The sequence below is a fragment of the Cyanistes caeruleus genome, chromosome 5, assembly GCF_971803275.1.
Source record: "Cyanistes caeruleus chromosome 5, bCyaCae1.hap1.1, whole genome shotgun sequence".
Classification (NCBI taxonomy): domain Eukaryota; kingdom Metazoa; phylum Chordata; class Aves; order Passeriformes; family Paridae; genus Cyanistes; species Cyanistes caeruleus.
Window position 1 is genome coordinate 76674928 of NC_141705.1, and position 26490 is coordinate 76701417.

The 26490-nt window shown below is 41.0% G+C and overlaps 1 protein-coding gene across 1 annotated transcript; it reads right to left on the minus strand.

Moving 5' to 3' along the window:
• Positions 1-1891: 1891 nt before the first annotated feature.
• On the minus strand, positions 1892-24895 carry LOC147653271 (uncharacterized). The gene is made up of 3 exons (XM_086890448.1): positions 24772-24895; positions 2765-3128; positions 1892-2284 (listed from the first exon to the last, which is right to left on the minus strand). Exons 1-3 carry the CDS (start codon positions 24893-24895, stop codon positions 2122-2124), a joined length of 651 nt encoding a protein of 216 aa, XP_086746574.1. The 3' UTR covers positions 1892-2121.
• Between the last annotated feature and the right edge of the window lie 1595 nt (positions 24896-26490).

Here is a 26490-nt window from a genome sequence, read left to right on the forward strand (position 1 = left end):
TCCCCTAAATATCATTATCTTGAATACCTTTTTATTCGAGGTGAAAGCAGAACAACAAAGTGATTGAAATAAAATAATGAACAGAATTTAAGTTCAAAGTGACATAGAAAAACAGAGGCTATCATGGACCAAAGCAGGAGTATTAATAAAATGCCAGAAGGAAATCTATTCTTAGTCCTCATTTAAAAAAAAGGACAGAAAGAGGTTCCAGTTCTGACCAGCATTGCAAATAAGATGAGAAATGTAAAATCTGTGGAAAGAAGTAATAAACCCAAATGCTGGCTTTAAATTTAGTAATGGGCTGAAGAACTCAAAACAATGAAGTGCAGTGTGCTTTGTTGCTGCTTATTTTCACTAAGTTGTGTAGGTAAAAGTCTCTGATTTCACCACACTTAATTTTCCAAGACCCCTGAGCCCCCTGTTCAATTTAGCAGACTTACAGGTTTTGAATAATATCTCATATAAAATATCTCCATGGAACTTGGCAGGAGATGCAGAAAAATGTTCAAAAACAGACGTTATTCTTCTGAAATCAATAGTTATACTCACCAACAAATTACGTTGCTCAAGATAATCTGTTTCTCAACATGGAGGAAATAAGAATCACAAGGATATTTTTTGTGGATTTACATTTAATTTAAAATGTTGGCACCTAAGGATCTTCATAAATAGATGCTGATAAATAAATCAGGGCCTGATCCAAAGACTACTGAGAGGAAGAGAAAGACTCTTGTTGTGTTTGACTGTGAGTGGATCAGTTTCTAAACCTCCTTCAGAAGTGAGATTTTTATTGTTGCATTAAGATTCAGGAAAAAAACCCAACCTGGTTTTATGTAGCCACCATTTCAGTAGACGTCTGTGTCTTTGATATATGCATACATGGAACTGTTATTAATCTGTTGATAGGTATTTCAGAAGTTGTGAGTGATGGATCAGATGTAGCCCTGTTAAACAACAGAAGTTTACCGGGTCTGATATTTTTATTGGGTCACGATGGTAGTAATGTGGAAATATTTAGCATGTAAGAGAAAATTTTAGTAAGCATTGTACTGACTCATGATTTAGGCTACAGTTATATTCAGTTTATGAGCTGGTAGAAATCATAAGTATCTGATGTACAGGGTTGCAGAAGAGGTTTTCAGTCAGCAGTGGCTCAAATTTTAAGATGGAGTTGGAGCAGCACTCCAAAGGCAGGTCTGTTCTGGGGCTGCTGTGGATGTAGGGGCATCTCCAGGCCCCCTCAAGTGCCACAGCCCTCCAAGCAGAGGAGAATGGAACACCATAAGGACAGAACTTGACTCTCTTGAAAGGCCAAGACTGGGTGCGTGGCCAGAGAACAAGAGCAGAGTGAGAAGGAGCACAGGCAGTCAGCTGAGACAGGTCTGAGGAACTGTGTCAGGGAAGTGACACAAGCCCTCAGAATGGACCAAAGTCTCTCTGAGATCTGGCAAGGAATTCTTGACAGAGGACTGCACCCAAGAGGCCCAACTTATAGGGATCTTGGGCTCTGCAGGGCAGTCCTTGCCCAGAGGCAGGAATGGTGCTCAGTTCAGGGTGGTCCTACTTGTTTTGAGGCTGCCTCAGTGCAAGAACTTGAGGCCTTTGATGTCCCCCTGACATAGAGCACACAGGGTTTGAATCCAAGCTTCCTTGGAAGGTGGAGGCAGGCGAATACTGCCCACCATCTTCTTTCCAGCTATCCTCCACACTCTTGCAAATGCTACTGGTACACTCAGGCACTACATGCTGGGGGTTGAGGAACCCCTATGCAAACCCATCAAACGCCTCTTGTGTCACCTCTTGGATGAAAAATCAAGAAAACAACACAGCACTGTGGAGAAAACGTGAACTTTATTAAAATGCCTACTCACGGAATCTACAACTGGGGAGTGACCAAAAGACTATTGGGTGCAATGTTAATGCCTTGAATACTTCAAATTTTGGAATGGAAATGCTAAGGGCAACTTGAACTTCTTGGATGACATGTGGTGGGGAATCCTACAGCTAAGAATGGGGTATCTCTAACTCCTAAGGTGGGGAATGTCTCGGTGCCCCAGCTGTCACTTGTCACACATTGCCCACCATGCTCTGCATGCAGAACGTGGCACTGGAGCAGGAGAGTCAGTGCTGAGGGGAGACTCGGAGTCTCCTTCCCTTCCAGATGGCCCCTTCTGCTGCTCTCTTGGCTCTGGGCCTCTGCTGAGAGCAGTGATGCAGGCACAGCCGCGCCATGGCACGGGTGTGCCTCAACAGCTGGATCAGTTTCTTTGGGCAACCATGTCCCCATCAGCAGCAGCAGCATGGCCCTGCACAGGCCGAGGGGCTCTGGTGTTTCTCTCACAGGGCAAAGCACAGGGATCCCCATGGAAGGGGCAGAGGGTCAAGGCTGAGCTGAGGCCTTCAGGGCTGCCATTGGCCTTGGAAGCAGAGACTCAGGCAGGGCTGGGCTGGCCCTGGGCAGAGGCTGCAGCAAGCAGAGCTCTGGCTGCCTGTGCCTGGTTCTGTCCCTGGACTCAGCCCTGGTCCTGATACCCACCCAGGAGCTCAGCCCCCTCTGCCGCAGGGCCTTGGCCAAGGGGCTGCCCGAGAGGCCCTGAGGCCTTGGGGCCTGTCCAGCTTTGTTCCTCTATGGGGGCTCCCAGGACTGGCTTTAAACCACACTGGCCCAAGGCCCTGGCATGTCTCAGCTCCCAGCACTGTCCTGCCTGCCTGATCTCCCTCCTTCCCCTCTCTCCAGCATCTCTACAGTCTTCTGCCAAACTACCATCCCAGGACAATGCCTGTGAGCAGGAGCACTGAGAGCAAGCATGTCTGGAAAGTTGGCCCCACGTCCACCAAAGGCATTGAGTCAGGGTCTATATCCAGCATGTCCAGCTCCTTGGGAAGCTGACCAGAGGTGCCTGTGTCCCTCTCAGGATGGCTGGAAGGATCAAGGAGATGGACCAGGAGCAGCAGCAGGCAAAACTGCAGGAGGCAGGAGAAGACCTTGCCGGCAATTTTGCTTTGCCTGAAGAGCTGCCACCACCGCACAAGCTCTGGACATCGCTCTGTGCCGAGGTCTGCCTGGGCTCTGGGGCATGGCGGTGGCTGGGTATAGATGATGGCAGTCACAGTGCTGTCCCCAGAGGCTGAGATGTTCCAGAATCACAGAATGCACTGGCTTGCAAGAGCCCTGGAAGATCATTGAGTCCAACCTGTGACCCATGGCCACCATGGCAAGCAGAGCCCAGAGTGCCACATACAGGCTTGCCATGAGCACCTGCCCCAATGTTGACACCACCAGCCCCCTGACAGGCCTTTCCAATATCTAATGCCCTTTTTCTGTGCACAAGTTCTTCCTAATGGCGAAACTAAACTTCCTTTGGTGCAGCTTGAAATCCTTCTTCTCATCAGCTCTCACTTGTTCTTGCCCTCCTCTCCCACAGCAGCATGGCCCTGCTCAGGCCGAGGACTGTGGTGCTTTTCCAGGATTGGAAAGCACAGGGATTCACTTTTAAGGGGCATAGGGTCAGAACTGGCTGCAGAGCCAAATTTCCCATGTCCTCCCCAGGTCTGCTTCAAGGGTCATCAGGATGGGCCAGCTTCAGCTGCACGGAAGACTGCAGCAGGCAGGAACAGACCCTAGCTGGTCTAGGGTGCTCTGTGAAAATGTTAGCATAAGGTTACATAGAAGTGTTTAATTTGCTGTAACTGTTTCCCTTGTACCTCCTCTTCACCACAATCATCTTGATCAGAATTTCATGAATTAAATTACAAATGAATGGTCTTCATTGTCACTTCTGATGTGCTGCATTTGAGCACAACTTATTTTAAGCTGCGTGGAAAAAGTTCTGTGGATGACTGCATAACCACATCAATTGTAGTTACGAGATCCTAGTAAAAATAGAGGACCAGTATCATTCACTTTGTATTCCTTTTCATTAATCAGTATTGTTTGAAGGATGGGTTTTGTTCCTGTTTTTTAAAAGATTCAAGGGAATATTCTTAATGTTCAAGTGCCCTTACCCAACATGCATATTTAATTAAATTTGCTTTTTCCTTCCCATCCTGACTCAATGAGCTTAATTGGCTAGTATTTTAATTCTTCAGGCTGCTTAGTGTAGTTACACAAGAGACGTTTTTGACCTTTATCTTATTTTCAGGTTTTTGGTCTTTCATGTTGTGTTGAAACCTTTAAAAAATTGTGAAAGAGTTTTGAAAAAAAATACATTTTTAAAATAAAACAAAATATTGTTTATAAATACAAGGAAACACAAGATTGCAAGCCTATTAGTAACCAACTTGCTCCGATATCCATCTGTCCATCCATGAAAGAGTGTTTGCACAGGTACCTCAAGCGTTGTATAACAGACATCAGAGATTCCTACTCCTGGATTAATATTTCTGGCTTTCGGAGGCATGATGCAACTATCTCCTTCTTGTCTATTAATCTCAGAAGGAGCTGGCAAACTTTCCTAACGTGATAATGGAAAGCTGTCGGGTATGATTGTGTTTCAAATTAGGTGATGCCTAACAATGAGGTAATCTCTCGAGCACTGGAATTCCAAACAGTACCAGAGCTTGTGGGAAAAGTTCCTCTTAATGAGGCAATATTTCCAGCACTCGTCTGTGTGCAGGAAGTCCATCCAGCATGTGTGCCAGCATCCAAAGGTTTCAAATACAGCTGTATGTTATAGCATCTGGTTTTAACAACAAGTAACAATTGTGTTTTAGATATTGTCTCAGACAGTGATTATGTCATATGCATCTATACTGCTGTGACTAAAAGCACATGGAGCAGCTACCAGTGCTGAATTGTTTGCCAAATATCCACATGCCTATCCATGTGATATGGCTAGCTACTCATTTGATAAATGCCAAGACAAGTGCTACCATGATAACTTTCCATTTGCAAAGCTCCTGTGGGCTTTGGAAGCCATAAGAACTAGTTGGTGTCAGAATTCGTTGCTGCCCTTGTGAAAATTCCCCTCAATATTTTCAAATTTGATGTGTTTTCAGCTGTAAATAGGGAGGTTTTCTTTCTGAATTATGGGTAAATTAAATGCTTTAAAAATGTCTTCAGCAAACTGATAAATGGGCAAAACAATATTACAGACTTATCTTTATATGTGCTCAGGAAACAGGCTATCAAAATGAATTCCCACTGCCACTGCCCTATAAAGATTCATGTTATAAAGCTAAAGGGTATAGAAATTACTCTTAAACTCACATAAGGAATGTAAATTTAATTTGTTACATCTACTGTCCCACAGGTTTACTTGTTACATTCCATCATCTTTAATCAAAACAACTGGTTAAGTTTAAATATAATCAGTCATAATCCCTGGACTTCTTTTTAAGAGCCCAAATAGTAATCCACTGAGAGGCAATGTCACTTGAATTTTAGAAAATCCTTAATTTCTTGATCCTTCTTTTGTAGTCAGGACAAAGAAACATCAGCTGTTTTCTTGGGGTTTTGGGTTTTTTTTTTTGACTACCAAAGGGATAAAAGTCTGTACATACTTATTGAAAAAATAGGAATTCTAGCTTCTTTTCATTAATTTCAGGCCAAGCACAATGCAACAACTCATGTAGGCAATTTTTTTCTTTAGAAAATGGAGTGGGTGAGTAGAGTTTAGACAGTGATCCTGTTCAGTACTGAAGGGAAGGCACACTGTAATTATGTAGAGTGCAGGTAATTTCACCTGCTTTTGTGGGCATGAAGCAATGAGGCATTTTTGCAAAGAATGAAAAATTTCTCCTAAAATAAAATAACATTTTGGATAACAAATGTTTTAGTAGGCAATTTTTATCACAGCCATGCACTGAGCCCTTCACTTGGCCTATGTCACAGCAGTCTTATTCTGTGCTAACTTGTGCAAATTCTTGAATACTCCTTGGAGATAAGGAGTCATTGGGATTTTCTGGATTGAAGGAAACTTTGGCCACTTTTACTTTCCTTTGATTGTACACTACTCCACCCTAAAACACTGATGAGCCTCTTGTGCCTGGTTATGTTGACTGTGAGACCTTTTATGTCAAGCAGTTACAAAGTTGTCATAATGTAACCCCAAATTGGGGCTATTTCACTGAGATAATCTGTGATAATTGACATAACACCTGCTTGCTCTCACTAGAGTCAACAGTTGCATAAGGTTCCAATTACTTCAGAATTTGGCCCTGAGTTTCTGGGAAAGTGGTGACTATGTATAAGCTGCTGTACATTTGTTCATGGCCCGTGTACCTGAAATATATTAAAATGTGTTTTTCTTGAAGATCACACTGGAAAATAATGGAGGCTCCTTTTTTGACTGTTGCATGCTGGAGAGACCTGCGAGGAGACTGTAGAGGAGACTGTAGAGGAGGCCAGCAGAGAGAACTACAGTGAGGTTTGCTCAAGGAATGGATGATGCATCGGCCCTGCACTTCTTGGGGGCTCAGGATTAAAAGTTGCTTGGAGAAGCTTGTTACTGTTTTAAAGTTGCCAGTTCTGTGGGTTTCCTGTGGAATTGCACTAGTTTTTAGCAGCAGCTGTAGCTAATTTTCAGGAGCCAGAGGTAGCTATCTGGGGGGCTTTTTAAAATGCTGACAGGGGGCTTTGGCTATCTGGTCGGTGCAGTGATTTCCACTGTAAATTCAGATAATGTCTCTGAGAACGGATGAGAGGAGGTGAGTCAGGACTGTACATCCGCAAGCCAGTGCTTGACTCTTCTGTCATGGGCCCAGAAAGCTCCTCAAGGACCGTGTTTCCAAGCCACTGACAAGTACAGACTGTTATCTGAAGTGCTGAGGGATTTTGTAAAGTCCTCTAGGCAGTTTAGCACAGCCCTGCTGAAATAAAGGGGGATTTTAATGCTTATCTTGCAAGTGTAAATAGCCAAAGCAGGGTACTTCAGAACCCCAGGCTCTAAAGGTATAAAAGCATTGACCACACCAGCTAAGAAGCCTAACCACTAATAAAAGAAGACAACCCTAGAAAATATTTAGATTCTTCTAGCATCTAATTCAGGATTATTAGTAATCTGAGACTGACCACAAGAACTATCATGATACCACAGTGTGTAATGGTGAATGACTAATGCAAATTTGTGGAGGTAGAGGGATACTAGACTTGTTCTTTGTTGAAATGGCAGACAGAGTAGATTCCTCCTACACCAGAGTGAAAATAATATGGCAGGACAGGATAGAGGATGCATGTCTGGGAATTCTTCTTTTCTTTGTGGCTGACAGTAGTAATTCCAAGTGTGGGCTCAGTGAGGAGACAAGAAGAGGTGGAATAACATTTAGGATTTCTTAATTGTGACTCTTGAATAGCAGCAACAACAGTAACCGCAGCTATAAATACCTGTCTCCAAACTTGCCCCATGCCAGTAATTAGATTCTGGGGAACACAGAAGCGTTTCTGCATGCTTTCTTCTCAAGTCATAAAAAGAACACTTTGCTTTCAGTGGCATTCCTCTTCCCATTGTGTTGGATTTCCCTAATTATTCATCCAGTCTAGTTCTTGCAAGGGGTGCTCATAGAAAATCTGTTTGAAAAAAGCACAAGCAAATACTTGCAGGTAAAGAACACTGTGAGTCCATTAGTACTTGCATGGTTTTCATGGCATTAATGCATCTGCGATCACAGGACTGTCAGAAAACTGCAAATCAAGAGATGCTGGAATGTTTTGTAAGGGCTGAGACACTGGCTACATGCACAAGAGATGAAATTGTTGAGGTCCCTTGGTTAAAGTTAGTGCTTTACCTGCATGATTTAATGAAGTAAAAATAAGTCTGTCTAAAGCTTGATAGAAATAATAATGATGTGGTACAAAATAACTTTCCAAAGTACAATGGAAATAAATGTAAATTGAATAAGGAAGGAAGGGAAAAGAAAATGTTTCCCCAGCAGAGATAAAGTGCACAATTCTAGGGGTTATTTTCACATAATTTTGGCTGTTAAATTTCATTTTCTTTGGCAGCTTTATCTGGTCCCTTCTGTAAAGCTTGCTAGAAGAAGTTCCTGTGCAGTGTGTATGTTTGAATTCTAGTGAGGCATCTTGAGACAGTTTGGCTGCCATGTGACAATATTCAGACTGGTCTTTGATGAATTCCAGAGTGTTATATAAATATCTGGATCCAAAATAAAGGTGTCAAGGCACTTTGGAGAGCCTGGAAAAATAAATCAGTGAGCATTTTGAGACATTCTCATCCCTGATGTCTCTTGACTTCATACCTAGCAGAAGCAAAGGTCTTCCTTTTCTCTCTGTTTCCAGTTTAAGTTTGTTTGTATATCCTAAACAGTAAAGGAAAATACTTTGATCTTCCTGAGACAAACCAGTCTCTCCTTGATTCTTTAGCTATGACCTGGGAGATAACTATGCAAATACATCTTCCCTTTGTTTTACAGTCTTTAATACTGCCTCTAGTCTCATTGTTATAATATAATTTACTCTCAGTAAAGAAGCTTCTCTCTTTCTCTCCCTGAGTTTCTCTGAATATAAGATTTTTAATGAGAGCACTGGTTATGAAGGAGAGTTTTCTAGAAAGGATTTTGTAAAACATTCAATTTGATCTTTAGTCCAAAATGCCAGGTGGAGCATTACTGACAAGAAGCTCTCCAGCTGAGGACCTGCTGTCAAATCCCTGTTACTTATATTCCATGGCTGGGCTGGGCTGGGCTTGTTACAGACCACAATAAGTGTATGTCTGGGCGTGAGGTTTGCCATCCAGAGATCTGAGGCAATTCCATCATTGTCTGGCTCACTACTAGTCTGGCTTATTTGCCCCACCCCAAAGTCGTTTTTATGTGAAAAGTTATTTCTCTGGTACAGCTGTAGTGATACTAGGATGGGGTGCTATCAACAATCAGTTGGATGATTTTCATGGAAAAGGAAGCTGATACGTTTGAAAAGGCTAAAAAATAGGAGCTGGCAGTTGACAAAGACAGTTTTGTATGCTTTAAATGCACTGAATAACTCACCTGTACCTCCATCAACCTTGTCACTGCACCTTCCTGGCATACTTAGCTTGTTGCAGGTCCTGCTTAAATCTCATGGGTGAGGCAGATCCCTTCCATACATACATACATACATACATATATATATATATATATATATATATATGTATGTATGTATGTATATATACTTACATACACACACACACACACATACGTACGTAGGTATCCTCTCTATAGATGGAGCCAATTTGGCAAGCCAGTTTGCTGCTCCCTAATCCTTAATTGCCCTGGTTGAGCTACTGCATTTTTCCTTCTGCTCTCCAAAGGATTTACCCAAGAGAGGCATGTAAGGGCCCAGTATACTGACTGATGACTGGGGACAGAGCTGGATGGAAAGATGTAATCCAGTGGGAAGATGCCCAGTTTCTTTCACACCCCACCAAATTACCAAAAGTTTCTTTCCTTCTGCCAAGCACTTCCCCCTCAGCCATTCTTTCTTTCCTACATGTGTATTTTGTTTCAGTCTGTTGACATTGTTAGCAAAGAGTCAGTCTCTGCAGGTTGGTCTGGATCCACATGAAATATATAAAAGGTATGTTCAGTTAGAGTAAAGCAGCACTGTGCCTAGTGAAAATGAATAGAGTGAAGCATCCTCTGAAAGGTTTGAAGACACAGTATGAGAATCTTTTGACATGATTATTTTAACATGTGTGTAAAAGGCAGGAAAAAGAACACCACACTAAAGCCTGATGCAAGGAATTTCTGCTAAATCAAATACCATGTTTGTATTTAAATGTCTTGCAGAAGTGGCTGAATTTTCTTATGGTTTTAAGGCGCTCAAAATAATGTAATTTTTAATTAGACAGTATAGTGGCATGAGGGGGAGGGATATTTTTAAAAGTGGGATCACTTCCATTTTCTAGCATTCTTCAATAAACATTATTCCTGAGTCTGCTGTATGGGCAGCCTGGTTTCCTCATCAAGAAAAAAAAGCTCTCCAAGATAGTTTCTTCATATCTATTTGCATCTGTATATACAAACATATATCCCTTATATCAATATACATCTCTCTTGAGCCAGATAATAATAATAATAATAATAATAATAATAATAATAATAATAATAATAATAATAATAATAATGAAAGTGATTTGCTAATCATAGGTCCTTACAAGTTTCTATGAGGCAAACAAAGAAGGAGGAATAAGATGATTTAACAGGAGTGGAAAATGATTCAGAGCTAAAGAGATCTATTGTTATTGTCTCCACAGGTATGATTTACACTAGGATTTATTATTGTAAAAACACATTAAAAGAGGTGAAATTTTTCTGGCTTCAAAAATGCTGGTCACCAATTCATTGGAATGAGGTAAATTCCAAGATTCTCCAAATGTTTTTTTTTATGAATTACTGTTTCAGTTTTTTAGGATGTTATTATTATTATCTTCAGCTCCTTGTTGTAAATATTTTGAATACAGATTCCTGTTGAGACTGTGGCACCATTATCTTTGGCCTGTAAGTGCAAAACTTTCATGAATTCATTTTTTCTGGATGCTGCTGAGCCCCTTCCATGTGTGCTGTGTAATTTTGGAATAGTTTTGATGTTTTTACATGAATGCACATGTACTGAATGCTAGCAGTCGTTGTTTCAGTCTCCTTGAAAGAGTGCTGAGCAGCTGTAGAATGCCAGTTGTGCTTCTTAAGCATCCCACCAAGCTCTGGGGAGGAGCCTGCGAATGAATTTTCATTATTGAAGTATGACTCATTAGAATGATGACTCATTCTAATGTGCTATAGGTCATAGTTGTGAAGGAATTTTTAAATTTCTACCATCGAGAGGATTTGCCGATACTTTCCTCAGTGAGGTCTAAATTCTCTTAAGATTCTCTTTAGATTCTCCTGTGAGAATTTAAAAGAGATTTTTAGGACAACTACTGTAAAATTCCATGACCTTTCTTTGACTGAGCAAGTATATCCCCTTCCTGTCATTTCTGCCTGAGTCTTAGCTGCAGATTTTGCAGTTTAGAAACCTAGTTTGGGATAGTTTATACTTTTCTGCATAACCATAAAGCTAAAGGTTGTTGAATTATGTTTTAAAGCAGGAAATGTTTTTCCTCTAATCCAGGTTTGCCAGCTTTTCACAGATTAATGACCATCATATAATCAAGACTGCTGTGATTTTATTTTCTCTTCTTTTTCTTGGTTTATCTTACTGTCTTATACTGCATTTGTAACGGCAAAACTGGGAGGGTAGCTTGGGTTCCTTGTCAAGTGATTACTTTATTTTGCATTGCTGTTAGCAGTAAAAAGTTGCCATTTTTACTGCTTTAAGTGCTCAGATGGAGCACCTCCAATAGCTGCAGTGCTTTAAACCAGAGCCATCTCCAAGTGTCTGCTGCATTTCTCTGCTTCAAGGTGCCCACCTGCATGGAGCAGGAACAGTCAGCTGCTCCTCCTCTCAGCCAGGGGAGACCTAATAATGGGACAGTAATGTGCCACCACCTCCCTTGGCAGTTTGAAGCTTAAATTTTGGCTGTGAACTACTGTAGGTGAGGAATGGTCCTTTTCTGCTCAACCTGCCATGGAAGTGGTAATGTCTGGCAGAGGGTTGGGCCAGGCAGCTGAAGCTCCTCGTGCCAAGAACAAGAAGGTTCCTATGACAGCTTCATTTAGGATGCTCTGTTTTTGCTTTGTACCACATTTTATAGAATAATCAGATGATTTGGCTATTTCATTCTCTCATAGTAGGGAGCAGGCAGTTTCTGAATGGCTTTGGTCATGTGGAATTGTTGAAATACACAGAATCTAAAGGCTAAAGAAACTGTGTGATTATATTTTGATAAAACTGAATAAAAATACTTGCCAGAGGCTTATGTTGCATATATACTCTACTTTTCTACTTCAACAACAGAGATTCATACAGCTGTAAATTTGATTTTAAGACTGTGAAGGAAATTATGTTTTAAAAATACTGTGACTATCATAAATCTTTTCTGAGCTTGTTATTAAATTAGGCTGGTATTTACATATTATTTTTTATGACTTATCTCTTTTCATCATTTAGATCTACTCAGTCACCCATCTGGTAATAAATTTTTTAGCCTCAGGAATACTGCATGTTTTTAATTCATGCACTTCTGTTTGGTGATTAGCTATCATTTACTGATTTGGACCATCAGCTTTCAAAACTTCTTCAGTAAAAATGAAAAATACATAAAGAATTCAATAATGTAATGACTTATTTGTTTTCCAGCCTTTTTTATGTTTCTGAACCAAATGTTTAAACTATTGCATCTTAGCATTCTTACCTCTAATGGCTACACTTCTTTTCTGTGATCATAAACTGAAAGTAAAAATGCCTTCCTGTATTCACAAATCTTTCCTCTTAAGAAAACAGCAGAACATTGCAAATGTTCAGAACAAATGCAATAATTTAGAAAAGAGAACAAGTTATGTTGAGCTTGAAACCCTACACCTCCTAAGTTGGGAAAATTTTCACTCACTGTGCAGGTTTTGCCACTCAGGCCCACCTTTAGACATCATAAAACTTTACTGTTGTGCACTTTTATGACACAATTATGAACGTAAAAGCAGAGTTTTGATGCTAAGTAAGGAAAATGGTTTCCCAGACTCTGTTATCAATGACAAAACACTCAGAGAAGGCAGTAATAGCAGAGAGCCAGTAGATGAAGTTGAAGTGTGATAGCATTTGGGAATATGGATCTGGCCTAACAAAGGGAATGGGAGATAGCGAGAAATGGTGCCTCTTCCTTTGTGCTGGAGTCATTGGCCTGGTTTCCTTGGAAAGACTTAAATCTATTCTCTTGTTTTTAAAGATAGACTCTCCATCGTACGGTAGGTGATGTGATCTCACTTTCCATCCCACCACAAGCAGCTCAGGGGCCCTCTGAGTAGCAGCTGTACTGAAAGCAGTCTGAGGAACAGGAAAACAGAGGAGACAAAGAAAATAGGAAGAAGTTGTTGAATGTGTACTCAGTGTAGTATGTTATACAAAGTGTTTATTATATTTATATCAGGATGTGTTTTATTACCTCATAAAATTCAGTCATATGGATAATTTGAGCAATTAAACTGACTCAGCCCTGTGTCTTTGTTAGCATTGTAATAGCTTAAAACATATTTCCACAGGTGTTTCAAAAGACCCACAGAGGTTGCATGACCGAAACATTAACATGTTATTCTAATAATATGATGCTGCTCTGTCTGACTCAAAAGCTTTTAACATGAATATTTTTCAGGTTACTGAATTGCCAAAAAGGGTTTTTGTTCATACTTCCACACTGGCGCTTTCTCTTTTAGTATGAAGTAGTGATATAACGAATAAATTATAACCAGATGAAAGCCTGGAATTTGACACTTCATCCCAGGATGGTGATGGCACCTGGCAAAGTAAACGTTTCCCAACAATGTGCCATCTGTATGAAGGACAGGGACCTAGGGGGCAGGCTGAGGCGACATTTGATACAAGCAGGAATGAAAAAGCCCTGCTGGACATGCAAATAAATTGTTACTGACGTGAGAGCTGGAGACCAGCTCAAACCTTCTGGGTGGGGACTGGTGAGGCACTCCTTATGGATCTGTGGTTTGGGTTATTTTTAGGAAAATGAGGAGTTTAGATGAAGCATTCACATGAGGCCACCTCGCTGTGTTATCAGGAGGTAATTCAAGCTGACAGTCACTCTTGGCTGCAGTGGGCATCCTCGTTCAAGACAAACACAAGGAAGGGGTTTTGTTGCTGGGTTTTTGCTGATCCCAGGCGCAGCTCCCAGTCCCCAGAGGAGATTTTTCCACAGGCACGGTGGGAGTTCTCGAAGCCGCATAACCGGCAGGGCGCTGTGTTTGATTCAGATACATCTGTAACACTTATCGTAGCTGATGAAGAATTATTCTCTCTGCCAAGATAATTTCAGCCCGTGTGATGAGGGCTGATGAAGGAGGTGTGAGCTGGGAAATCTTACTTGAGTTGGAAATCCTGCAAGGTTCTAATGACCGTGAGGTTGGGGTGCCTCACTACTTTCACACCTGGTGCCAGATATTGGTTTTGCATTTGCCAGTGAGCGAGCTGCAGCCAAGATTCTCCAAATAATTTCTTTTTATTTTTGCAAAGACCACCCATAACTTCAGCTAAGGGAGAAAAAGATTTTTGCTAGTAACAGTTTTGTCAGCATTATATTTTCCATATATTTCAAGGGTGAACCAGCTTGTCTCTTTCTTGCTATTTTGTGGTGTACTAAAGACTGCTGGTTGCTTCTACATTATTTTTGAGAAGTTCATAATAAATTCTGCTGTTTTGCCCAAAAAAGACTGGTGGATATGTGTCTATTTTGAGAACTTGTGCCTGTGAGCATAAGAAGATTTTCGGTTGCGCAGATGAGACAGCTTCATGTGCAGGTGCTTGAAAATGTCATAAACGTAAAACTTAGGAATTAGAACTCTGGAAAATCCTGTCTTCCAGTGATGCACCTAGGTTACAATAAAGCAACATGTACATTTTAGTGACAGGACAAGAGAAGATGGCTTCCAACTGGAAGAGGGTAGATTTAGATTAGATAAAAGAAGGAATTCCTTACTGTAATTGTGGTGAGACACTGGCACAGGTTGCCCAGGGAAGCTGTGGATGCCCCATCCCTGGCAGTGTTCAAAGCCAGGCTGGATGGAGCTTTGAGCAACCTGGTCTAGTGGAAGGTGTCCCTGCCCATGGCAGGGGGGTCACTAGACGGTCTTTAAGGTCCCTTTCAACCCAGGCCATTCTATTATTCTCCAAAATCTCCTGTTCCTACTGATGATAAGGTGATGCTTGCTTTTATTTTTATTTGTCTGAAAGACTGAGCAACAATGGGTATTCTATGACTACTTTTAACTTTTTAGAGACATGGAGACAGGTAGAGTTAGAACATTGCCACAAAGTCACTCTTCCCCCTATAGCTGTTTGATCCTGGTTAGAGAATTAGATTATGAATCTTAAAAGCAGTTAAAAAAATATACTGAGCCCATGTCAGTGAAAATACTCCTACTAGAATGGCAGTTTAATGTCAAGCAATTGCATTATTTGTTGATATTTTATATGGTTAGTCTGGAACCAAACAAATTCAATCTCTAAACATGCATTAGTATTTAAACTGATTGGGCATTCTCTTTGAGACAACAGATTATGACTTAAGTGAAGTTTTATTACCTGTGGTAAGTTTCATTCAAAGAAAACATTTTTTCTCACACAAATGGTCATGATTTCCTTTCAGAGGAAGGATGCTCAGATATTCTGTGATTAGTTATTAACTCATCTGGCAAGTTTTTAAGCTTAAAACACTCTGAAATTGCAGGGAGTTTTTGTTTTTTGTTTTTCAGAAAGTAAGAGGAATTTATTATATTTATATTTTTCGAGGAGTAAAATCAAGTGTGCTTCAAATGATCATTAATGAAAAATATAACTTTTGGCTATATTGTTTGGTTTTGTTTTTTTTTTTGTTCAGCAGATCCATTAATAGATTTCTGGGCTAGTTCAGATTATCTCTGTGGAATAAAATGTATGTCACAGAAGTGAGGCGTTACGGGGATAGCTGTGGTCCACAGTCAGAATAGAGGTAGATAGATACTTGATTAAATTAGAAGAATACTTGATCTAATCTAGAGGCTCACATGCCAAGGGCAGGGAAGACTATTATTGGATATTGCTATGAAGGTCACCATAAATATTAAGTTTGTATTTTGCAAATCCTCTTGTGAGGGTATGATTCTTAATATACTGATGGGAAAATGGAAATACCAAGCAGGCAGATCATGAACCTGCTTTGTGATTTCTAAATTAGCAGTGACATTTTAATAAATAGCTAGGATTCAATAGCAGACATCCTAGAAGTGACAAGATTTGCCTTTCTTATCAAAGAAAGACACTGCACTTACAAAAATGAAGGGTGATTCAAACTGAATCACAGTTTACTGTGAAGGTACCAGTGCTAGCTATAGCTGCTGTTTAGCAAACAAAATATTCTGTTGGATCCATCCTCTTACTCCTTATTTTGTTAGAAGCAGGCAGATTTAATTTTCATACACTTTCTGTTGAAGATGATTGCTCTTAATTTATTACTCAGGAAGAGAAAAGGCAAAACCAGACCCACACAAACCTCTGTACCTACCTGGACAATGAAATGTAGAGCTATTACTCAACATGTTGAATAACAAACCCCAGTTCAAGGTTTTATTGACTAATTCTATCAGAGGCTGATTAGATAATATATTCTGAAGTGAAAGAGAGTAGTAAAATTTTATCGTTTGGAGACAAATATGTGTCGTTTGTTCCTTAAGGCTACCTTGGATTTACATTGAGATGGACAGAGATGACTATGGTGTCAAGTTGTTGTTGAGGTCATAGGAGGGGATAAATCTATGAAATTTTCTGGAATTTAACTGCAGTGGCATGGCAGGAGCTCCCAAAGCCACTGCCTTCCTGAGATCTTCGTGTCTCCACTGGGAAGGGATTGCTCTGAGCACCAAGCACTCATACACCATGATGTTGTCTGAGGGTCAACGAATAAGCACGAGAGGGGTTCTTTTTATGTATTCTATGTATTCCTGTGGAGTTTATTGATCTCACCCAGAAGGGAACCAGGGACAAAGAACCCCGAAGAAAGTAAGCACTAAACTTATCCACAGGCAGGGAAGGGGGGAACATCAGAACTGAGGGCCAATGGGTTGAGGGCACAGGGGCGGTGAAAAGGTGGAGCCAAGGGATAACAGTCAACCAGGGTCTTGGAGGTGGAGTGACAGGGAATGGGAACCAATAGGGAAAACAAAACCAGGGAATATTCTAGAACCGGGGTGGAGAATAAGTGTGACATATCTCTTGGATGGGGACAAAGAACAACATAACTAGTGTGATGTAACTGGGGTACATAAAACACCGAAGAACTGCAGAAGAACGTTCTTTAAACAGGGGTTACATCCCGGGGTATATTACTAACAACTTCCCCTACCAGCTCCTGGATTGCAACATTTAACTGTATGGTAAAAAAGTGAAAGGTTCTCTTGACAGTCCTGCATATCTCCTCTCTCTCTGAGTCACTGTGTGTGCTCTTGTCACATCATGCTGGCCTTGATGCTTCTGGTTGGTTTTTGCTACTGGAGATGTAAAAATATTTTTCATTACTGGTGCTGATATGCACAAGAAAAGAAGCACCCACAGTAAAAAAAGAAGCACAGTAAGTAAATAAACAAGTTACAGTATTTGCTTTTCACAAGTGCTTGATTTGTGAGAGGATATAAAACCCTCATAGTGAGGAAACATTTGCCAGTTTACAGGCTTTGGACCAGTTCTGCCAACCATTAGACCCACACAGGTGTGCTTGTGTGAACCTGGTGTAACAGTAATCTGTATTACCTTCCCTTCAGTATCTCTTTTTTTTCTTTTTCTTCCTCTTCTAAGTCTCTTTGCATGTTGACTGGACTGGTATGATGGCATGACAAGAAGATGCAGTTAGTGTTTCTTCCAGACATTGTGACTTGCTGAGTCCTTGTGGCTGCTCTTCAAAGTGTCATCAAAGCTGTCTTGGCTGGATTGCCCAAACAGTCTGATCCTCTGAGATTAGCAAACATCAGTCATTATTTGTCATTGGTGTGTGTCACCATAAGTGGGGCTTCCTCTGTGAGGCTGGGACTCCACACTAAAAATTCACTGAGCTTCTTTCAGAGTGCTTGCTCCTGTTACCTCATTTCTGTCTTTCTGTAGTACGTGTTCCCTCAGTTTTGCTAACTGAACTTTAGTTCTCTAAGGGTAAGGTCAGTTTTTATCCAAGCTAAAAAATATTCCACTGTCCAAAGGAGTAATCTCACCATCTCTGAGGCCCTTATCTGACCTCTTCCTTTTAAGTCAGGATCAGAAAACACACTGTCTCAAACCAAAGCTCTTCAGTTGTTATTTTGGATGCTTAAGTCTGACTTTCAAAAATGCTGAGAGTGCTACAGTGCCTGTTTAAACTCGGATGCAGAAGGGCCTGGCTGTGGTGTGTAATGAGCCACCTAGAAAAAAAACCACAGACACAGCTTTGGGTTATTTAAAACTCTTTGCTTGGCTGAGCAACAGTATTGCTGGATATGCCAAGACCTGTTAATTTATATCTATCCTTCTCATCTGTTAAAGTAATAGGAATAACAGAAAAAATTAGATTTGTATGACCACCAGACATTAATTTTTCACCCTAGCTAATATGTTAACCCTGGCACTGGCCGCCTCACCCAGTGCAAGAGCAACCCAAGTGTCCTCAGATACTGAGGAGACATCAACATATCCATGTGCAAACTGTCCTTTGCTGGGACAAATTTATCTGTGATGTGTAATCCACCACTGGATATGTTTGCATTAATGATGATCTTTCATCTTGGTCTTTCTCCTACTGTCCCTCCTACTCTCCACCCTTCAGGAGATCTCTAATCTTTCAGAGACTGAAAGGGTTCTTGCTAGAAGATAGGTTGAGGTAGAAAAGAAAAATTAAGTAAAGCTGACAGAAATCTAGCTGTAAGAAAATCCTGCTTTTTGTGTCTTTGCTGCTTGGTTTTTTAAAAATCTCATGTTGGTACAGTTTACATTTCAGCATGATTCAAAATTATACTCTTACATTTCAAGAGTACAGAAATGTTAGCAAAATAAGGGCTTGTGTTTTATTTGGCCTCTATATTCAAGGATCTTGAAAAAAACAAAAAATCACAAATCTTTTTTTTTTTTAATTATATATTTTTTTAATGAAGAGAACATTCTTCGGAAGCAAACAAACCTTTAAACCTATCCTCTTTCTCTGGTGCTTTCACTAGAAACACAGAGTCTAAATATCTTCACTGGTGTGAACATCTCTATGCAGCTCCTTAACTGGCACCAGGAGAGCCAGGGCTGTGGTGCTGAAGTTTTGGCAGCCACATGAGGCTTGAAAGCCTGTGGGGTAGGAAGAACAGCATGGAATATTTTAGACTAGAGATGAGCATACAATTTTTAAATAAGATAGGGTTTTGTTTCTTGTTTACTTTCTTACTAAAAAACTCTTAATGGCTTCATTCATTGAAATTCTGATTGCTTTAATTCATTGCTTTAGGAACATTTTCCAAGCAGACTTTTCATTATGCAGCAGAGAAGGGTACATTCAGAGATTATTTTTGGGACTGAAATTGTTAAAAATATCCTGAACTGCTAGTTCTCACTGTTTTACTCCATAAATAACCCTTTCCTCCCTATCCTTGTCAAATTATGTGGTTTTTACATTATAAAATTATAACCTCATAACAATTTTGAGTATTTAAACATTAAGAAGTGTCATAGTTGAGAGACGGCAGGGCTTTAATTTGTTTCATTGCTGAGTAACCATTGTAGTGCTGTTTTTAATTATAATGTCACATATGTTGGTCATCTTATTGTTTAATTTCAGGTCCCTGTTCCAAAATGTGAGGTCAAGAGATCTTTGGAGCCAAATGCCTTGCCACGAGATCTCATTTAAAACATAAGTTGTAAAATGTCAATGTAGATAAAATGGATGTTTACAATGAGGCATCTGAAGGAACTTCATGAGAAAGCATTACCTAGCTTAGGAAGGGTGTAAGATAGGAGTAGAGCACACCTGGAAAACACAGGCTAAACTCTTTTCCTAGCAGGCAGGTGATGTTGTCATCCTGTCTTGCTAAATTCGACACTGAAGTTATACATTGGGTACATCTTTCAGGGAGGTGTCTTAACTCCAACTCCCCAGGTAAAGCAGCAATTAGTGAAAATGTTGATAATATACTAAAAAATCCATGAGGAGAAAAAAAAAAAAAATTGAAACCACCAATGTTAATGGATTCTTTATCCCCTGAAACTGGATCGTAGCAAATATTTCTGAAAAACTTCCTTGCTTGTAAGAAGTGAAAATCAGTGCAAAAAGTTCTGCAGGGCTGCAGGGTGAGGCAATTTTCATGAGCTGTTGTTTGTAAAAATGAGTGAAAAATACTTAAATTTTGTTTTAAGAGAGTAGTGTAAAATCATTTAATTTAGCAAATCTAATGCAGAGGAAATGGACAGACCTAGATAGATACCGTTTTTTTCCTTGCTTGCCTTTTCCCCCTGTATCCCTCTTTCTTTGCCCTCGTTAAAAGTACTCAGTGTACGCATGAATTTGCCTTTGTGACATCAAAGAGTCTGGTTCTGCTGCTCGGGCCATCTATAAGATTATACCGACCAGAACGTAGCAGGCTGATGCCAGACACTTGACCCTGCCTGGCAAGTCCCAGGCCAGGCTGGATTTAAACCCAGCTCACAGTATTTAAACACCGCCGTTCGCAGCCAGCGCGCGGCCGAACAAACGCGCATTGTTGTCACAATTGGAACCACATGCTGAGTAATGGAGCAGAGGTGCAACTTTGCTGAGAATGTGCGGACAGTTGGAAACGGGAATGTATTTCTTCATTTATGTCTGTGCGTCTCAGGGCTCCCTTACTTTGTTTTCTTAGTGAAACTCAGACAGATCAGACACATAGGATTAATGGAGCTGGGCACTGACAGACCAGCTCTGTTCCAGCTGCAGTGACGGTGGAAGAATTGGATCTGGACCCTCTTAACCAGTCCTCCAAGAGTGAGATTTCAGTTACCATGACTGGTCGCCAAGGACTATTTTATTTTAACCCATGTCAAATCTGAGCTTACCTATGGGGCTAAACCACAGCCTGCTGAGCCAAGTGTGTCCGAATGCAAACTCATTTCACTGGCTGTTTGTTACTGTTTGGAAAATTCAGCCACATAAGGTATGGAGCAGTCTCCAACAAATGAAACTTTTCAGGCTTCGTTGCATGTGAAATACTGCATGCTGCTTCCTCACAGCTTGCAGCCAGTGCATCAGTTCCTGTTTATTAGAAAATGAAATGAAGGCAGGATGAAAGGAGTTGAACAATGTTCTCAAGCACATGGCCTTGTCCTGTGCAGGGCCAGGAGTTGGACTCTGATGATCTTTTTGGGCTCCTTCCAACTCAGGATACTCTGTGATTGTCTGATTTTGTGATGGAAATAATAAAATTTTCTCTTTGGGATAACAAGACAAAACTATGGATTTAATGCTTTGACTGCCTTTCATTATGTAAACCAAAAGGGCTTGTGGAGGGTGTAAACTTAGGTTTACTTGGGATACTTCCAGTTGGTGACCTTAAGTCCATAGTCATCTCCTTCTTGGTTGGCATTAGTAACCAAATCAGGGTTCTTCTGAATTGAAATCACTTATTTGTATCCAGAAAAACACTTCTAAACTTCTTTTTCTTTGTGGGTAATGCAAGTACAATAATGGTGATCACAACTGTGATGGGGAATAGACAGTGAGGAGGTTCTCCTTCAATCTGTTGATGCGTGCTCTAAGTAGCAAGCAAGTCAAGCAGAAAAGAAAGCAAGAGAGGACCATTTGCAGTATTCTTGACATTAATCACGTGTGTTTGAGCTGTCCATGGTGTGGCCAAACAGCAGGTGGGGAGAGCATCCTTGGGATGCATTTTCTCCTCACAGAGGGAACCACACAAACTGTTGTAACAGCATTCTGTGTGCTTGTGGCTTCATAGAATATTTTTGTTGTTCCACTTCTATGAATAGAAATAGGTTACAGTGACAGGGTAGCTACCTTTGGCTTTTTGAAATCGTGATCACAGAGCATGGGCAACAGTACTCCTTTCTTGCATAAGCTCCATTCTAAATTCAGAGGAGAACTCTTTCATCTTGAAGGTTCAGAATAACTGTTTTTTTGGGTTTTTTTAAATACTGTTAGGAGGCCACAAAGAACACAGCACAACATCCTTCTGTGCTGCAAGGAGAAATCTGCTCCCTGAAAAAGGAATATGCACATGTACATAAATGAGATTTTGTCTGCACTTGTAAAAGCATACATGCACTGAGTGATCAGTAAAAATGGACTTGGTTCCTTGATCTTGGATCTCTTATATGTGAATCATACTTGTTTGTTTTTTTTTTTTTATTCTCCTTATTTTGATTTAATAGGTTTTTATGTGTCTGATCAGCCATTCATTTGTCATTATGTTTGATACTCTGAAATGAAAAAGTCCTATAGGAAGAAAGGCAGAAAAGCTGAAGTGCCCTGATGAAAACATGCTAAATAAACCACCACTACAGGTTTGCAGCCTACATATTCCTTCACCCTTGAGCCCACACCCATGGGTAGGAAGTGAGGCCAAGCTCAGTGGAAGGGAGGCCAAGCTACTGCACTTCTAACTTGCCAAGATGAGGAATGGAAGGAACGAAGGTTTCAGGCTGGTTAAAGTTTTTTAACTGTGGTTTTCCCCCTTCGTTTTTGTCCTTGCTTCTGGTTCCAGAAGCAGCTGAGAGAAAGATGAGCTTTTCTCAAAATGCTTCTTTGCTTTTTCCGGACTTTAGCTGGACTGAATTCCTGGGGCTCTGTTATCAAGTAGGAAGAATAATGTGTGGAGGCAGCAATTATTTGTCAAGTACTGGCAATGTACTTGGCATGCTACAAGGCATGGATAGGAAAGCTTTGCCTACTCTGGAGAGCTGCAGTTTAGATTACAGACTAAAATATGAAGACAAATGACACAGGGAGCAAATGTGGATATTTTTAAAATCCTTTAACTTGGTGTTTTCAAGGAAAAGTTAAAGTTTTCATGGAGAGAGGACAGGTCTCTGTGTATCAAGGCTGTGTGTTTCTTTGCTGGACAGGCCTGGTTGCAGCAGTTTAAAATGAAGAGAGGGCTGTTAGGAAGCATTTGGACAGTTAGGAGAACATGAGACTTGTGTAGAATTTATGCCATGGGTAAACAGCTTGGGAGTTAGAAAGCAAGGGTTAACTGTCAGACAATATAAATTTAGTTGCTGAAAATAGTTGCAGTAAGTGAGAAGATTTTGACAGGAGTTAAGAGGAAGACAGTCAGAACACTTAAGTGTTTTTTAATCAGGCGAGAATTAAATTTTCCAAAATCAACCCCCCTCTTTTCCTTTTCCTCCCACCTCCTCCCCTTCCGTCCCCTTTCATGTGCTAAATGACTCTGGTGGAACTGTGCTGTAGGTACAGCATATTGTGATTAAATGCTCTGTAATGCTCTCTGAGATACATTAGACCAAAAAGTATAAATGGAATGCCAGTTGCATAAAATAAATCTGAATTCTTGCTGCACCATGGTGAGGCAGCTCAGTTACAGCTTCGACCACCCATGAATGCTCAGCACACAGCAGGGGTACTTTTGGACTTGCATCTCACCTATTATCTTGGTAGTAGGGTATGAATCTCTTTGAATGTGAAAGCCTGGTTTTGTTTAAGCGAAGAACTTAAGAAAAGGCTCCTTCCTTATTTTGTTTTTTCCCTTGAGCAGATGAAAGGTGGATAGAAGCGACTGTAAATTTTAGGAAGGAAAGACGTGGAAAAAGGCTAATGCTTGCTGAGCAGAAATTTTATTTTCCCAGCCATGCTACCCAAATGTTAAGACTCCCCTGTACAAAACTGTCACTGCTTGGTCTATATAAATTCACTGTCAGAACAAAGGACACCCTCTGGAAGGGAAACAAGACTGTACTATACCATTCAGCAACTAACAGAAGAAAGAGAATAGCTACTTCCTGCCAACATTCATACTCCAAAGATGTATGCTCGAGGTGGTAGGTGAGCATTCAGTTCTTGCTGCAGCTGGCTCTTGGTGATGACTTATCCATCTTGTGGATAAACTGCATGAAAGACTCAGGGACACAAAAGCAGGGGGCTGGCAGGTTAGCTCAAGGAGAGTGATAATGACAATGGCTGCAGGGGTCACCTGGAAGCAACTGAGCCAGTGTGGCTGTTAGAGTGTGAGCATGCTAGGATTGCTGGGAAAATGGGAATATGTTTCAAGGACCTTTTCTAGGTCCCACTAAGCCAGCTGAGCCAGGAACCATGTGCTGGTTCACACTGACTCCATTCTCCAGTCTGTATTAGTTCCACATTCATTGATTGCTGTTACTCTGACTCCTTTGTGTTTGGCTTTTCCTTTTCTTTTAATGGAAATTAATTGAAATTAATGGAAATAATTGATTCTTTGCCTACCCCTTCTGGCCTTCTTTACCTTTCCAGCTGGGGAACTGTTCTTGCATTCAGGGCAGGGGTTTTGATTTCCCCAACACCTTGATAGCACACAGTCCATGCTATGCTCTCCTCTCTGGTCACAGCAGCCGATTGCCTGTGCAGCACTAACGCTGCTAACTGGAAGTGTGGCATAGTGATTTTATGTTCTTGCTGAGTTGCAGTGCTGCAAGTTCCTACTGTGGGTATTTCCTATGGAGAGCTTCAGGGATGGGACTGTATGTGGGATCAGTTTCACTGCTCCCTCACTTGCCCATCTGCTGATGCTGAGGTTTCTCTTATGCTCTTCCTGAAAGATTAGTGGTGAACATGTCATCATCCCCACATTTGAATGAACTGTTTCCTGAGGATTTGAAATGCCTTGGCCTAAAGTAATTTAATGAGAACAATAATTGCCTCATTTCCCACCACATAAGATCCCATTCCTCTTCTTGGCACAGGTATGGCATGTAGCAAATGTTTCTATAGAAGACTTAAACCATTCTGCTCTTTGAAGCCCTATCATTTCTGGCTGTCTATTGGTGAAATAATTAAAAAAAAAATTCTTAGTAAAATATGTTTGACCAGGGTGTAATTTGATACACTGCCTGGTCTACACTGTTGAAAAGGGATGAAGTTTTGTCCTGACAGCTAGAAGAATAAAACATACCTGACAGTCTTTAGCTGCTTTGTGGATGCTGCACAAACTGTCAGAAGGATCTGCCTGTGCTGTGAGAATTACAGGCTGTGTGACTTGGAAGGCTGCTTCTGTTCTGCTGGTTACATCCTTTCATCTCAGCCAACTGACTGTGCTCGTCAGTCCCATTCACCTCCTGGTGCTCTGATTCTTGTGATGCCAGTTTGGCCTCTTTATTATCTTCATTTTTAGCTGCCTTCCATTTTCTCATTTCTGGCCTTTAACTTCATCTGTGGTAACACAGAAAGGCTAGTTCTATTTCTGTGGACTATTTCATCTGAGAACAGCTTTTGGCAGCACCAAGGACATGGAGAGTTTTTACTTTATCCTGCAGCCCATGTCATGAATCTCTCTCCTTTTTAACCACATTGTTTCAATTTTCATTGTTATTTTATGTTCTATGAGACCCTTGGAGTAGAGAGTTGTTGCCTTGCCCAATGCCCAAGACCTCTCCTGGCCTCCACTCTTCACCCCAAAACACATTTTCCCTGGAATCTCCTTTTGCCAGAGGACTCAGGCAGAGCCTGTCACGTGCAGAGACAGAGAACCTTGTGCCTGTGTGGGAGCACGCAGGGCTTGGTGGTCACCTTGCAAATATCTAAGGCACAAATTTTCAGGGTGGCCATTCCCAAGGAAAGGAGTGTCTTAGGGCTCAACCCTCCTTGGAATAACTCCTAACAAAAATTAAGCTAAAAGTCAGTAAGTATTTGTTTACAAATCCTAAACAGATGGCACACACGCATACTTGTACGAACAGAAGGGAATGGAGAAAACCCCAACATATTCTCCAAGCAGCACTTAATTCAGATTTGGTGGTTTCCTTTACTCCATATGACTCAACTGACAAGTTGGCGAATGCCTGGCAGCATTTATAAGTGAGGCCTCTGTTTTCACTAAGTCTTTAAGTCTTCAGGTTACACTCACTGAGTGGAGCCTGAAGCAGGCGGATTTCTTTTCTGTGTTTGGTCCCTGTACACCTTTTGAATCATTTCAGTGGAAAGATTTTCCCCTGACCTGCTAATTTATCATTCATTAAGTCAAGAAAGGAGGGTTTTCCCTTTCTTCCTAACAAGCCATTGCTTACTGCCTTATGCTTTGGAGGTGCCAATTCCTCTTGTTCATAACTTGGACACTTCTTACTTGCCCAGCCAGGTAAAAATCTTTTCCATACTGATGTTATTAACTCTTCAAGGTGCAACTCTGCTCCCTGATGCACCCTAGAGCTTGGAGTATCCAAATCCCAGACAGAAGCTTTTTCACTTAATTTGATGGCCATATTTTATAGACTACTATAGTTGTAATTGATTCAAGCAAGTTGTTCCTGACTCTTTCTGAGATCAAGCCCAAAGGTAATAAATAACTTGGTAGTATTAATAGATGTGAGGTACGTTGTCTCCTTACTTCTTCTAAAATTAGGGTTTTGTGAAACACCCTAACAAACTCCCATTCACTTCCCCCTCCCATCTACTAAGAACCCTTTTTCTTTCTGGTGATGCTCTTTCCTTCCTTGCACTCACTTCTTTATTCTCTTTCTTCTTCCCTATTTCCTGTCTTACTTCTTTTTCCTAATCTGTTCCCTGCTGCCAGACTCTGATTCATGATCCCTGTGAGATGAAGCTGCATTGGCCGAGGAGATGTGGGGGAGGCCATCTCTTTAGCCCTTTAGCTCCAGCAGGGATTGTGAATCAGAGCTTGCTGCTGCCGTAGTTCAGTCTCACATAGTAATGTAAACTGGAGCTGATGGCAACTCCATTAGCGTGACAGCCTGAGCTGCCTCAGCTGAGCAGTAGATGTACCACCTGTTCT

Bases quoted from the DNA above. Each gene is read 5' to 3' on its own strand.
- LOC147653271 (XM_086890448.1), bottom strand. From the start codon at position 24,895: ATGAGAAAATGGAAGGCAGCTAAAAATGAAGATAATAAAGAGGCCAAA. The intron at 3,129-24,771 runs GTAACCAGCAGA...GGAACATCTCAG, and splicing joins GTTGGCTGAGATGAAAGGAT to CCTCTGGGGACAGCACTGTG. The intron at 2,285-2,764 runs GTAGTTTGGCAG...CTGCTGCTGATG, and splicing joins ACAGGCATTGTCCTGGGATG to GGGACATGGTTGCCCAAAGA.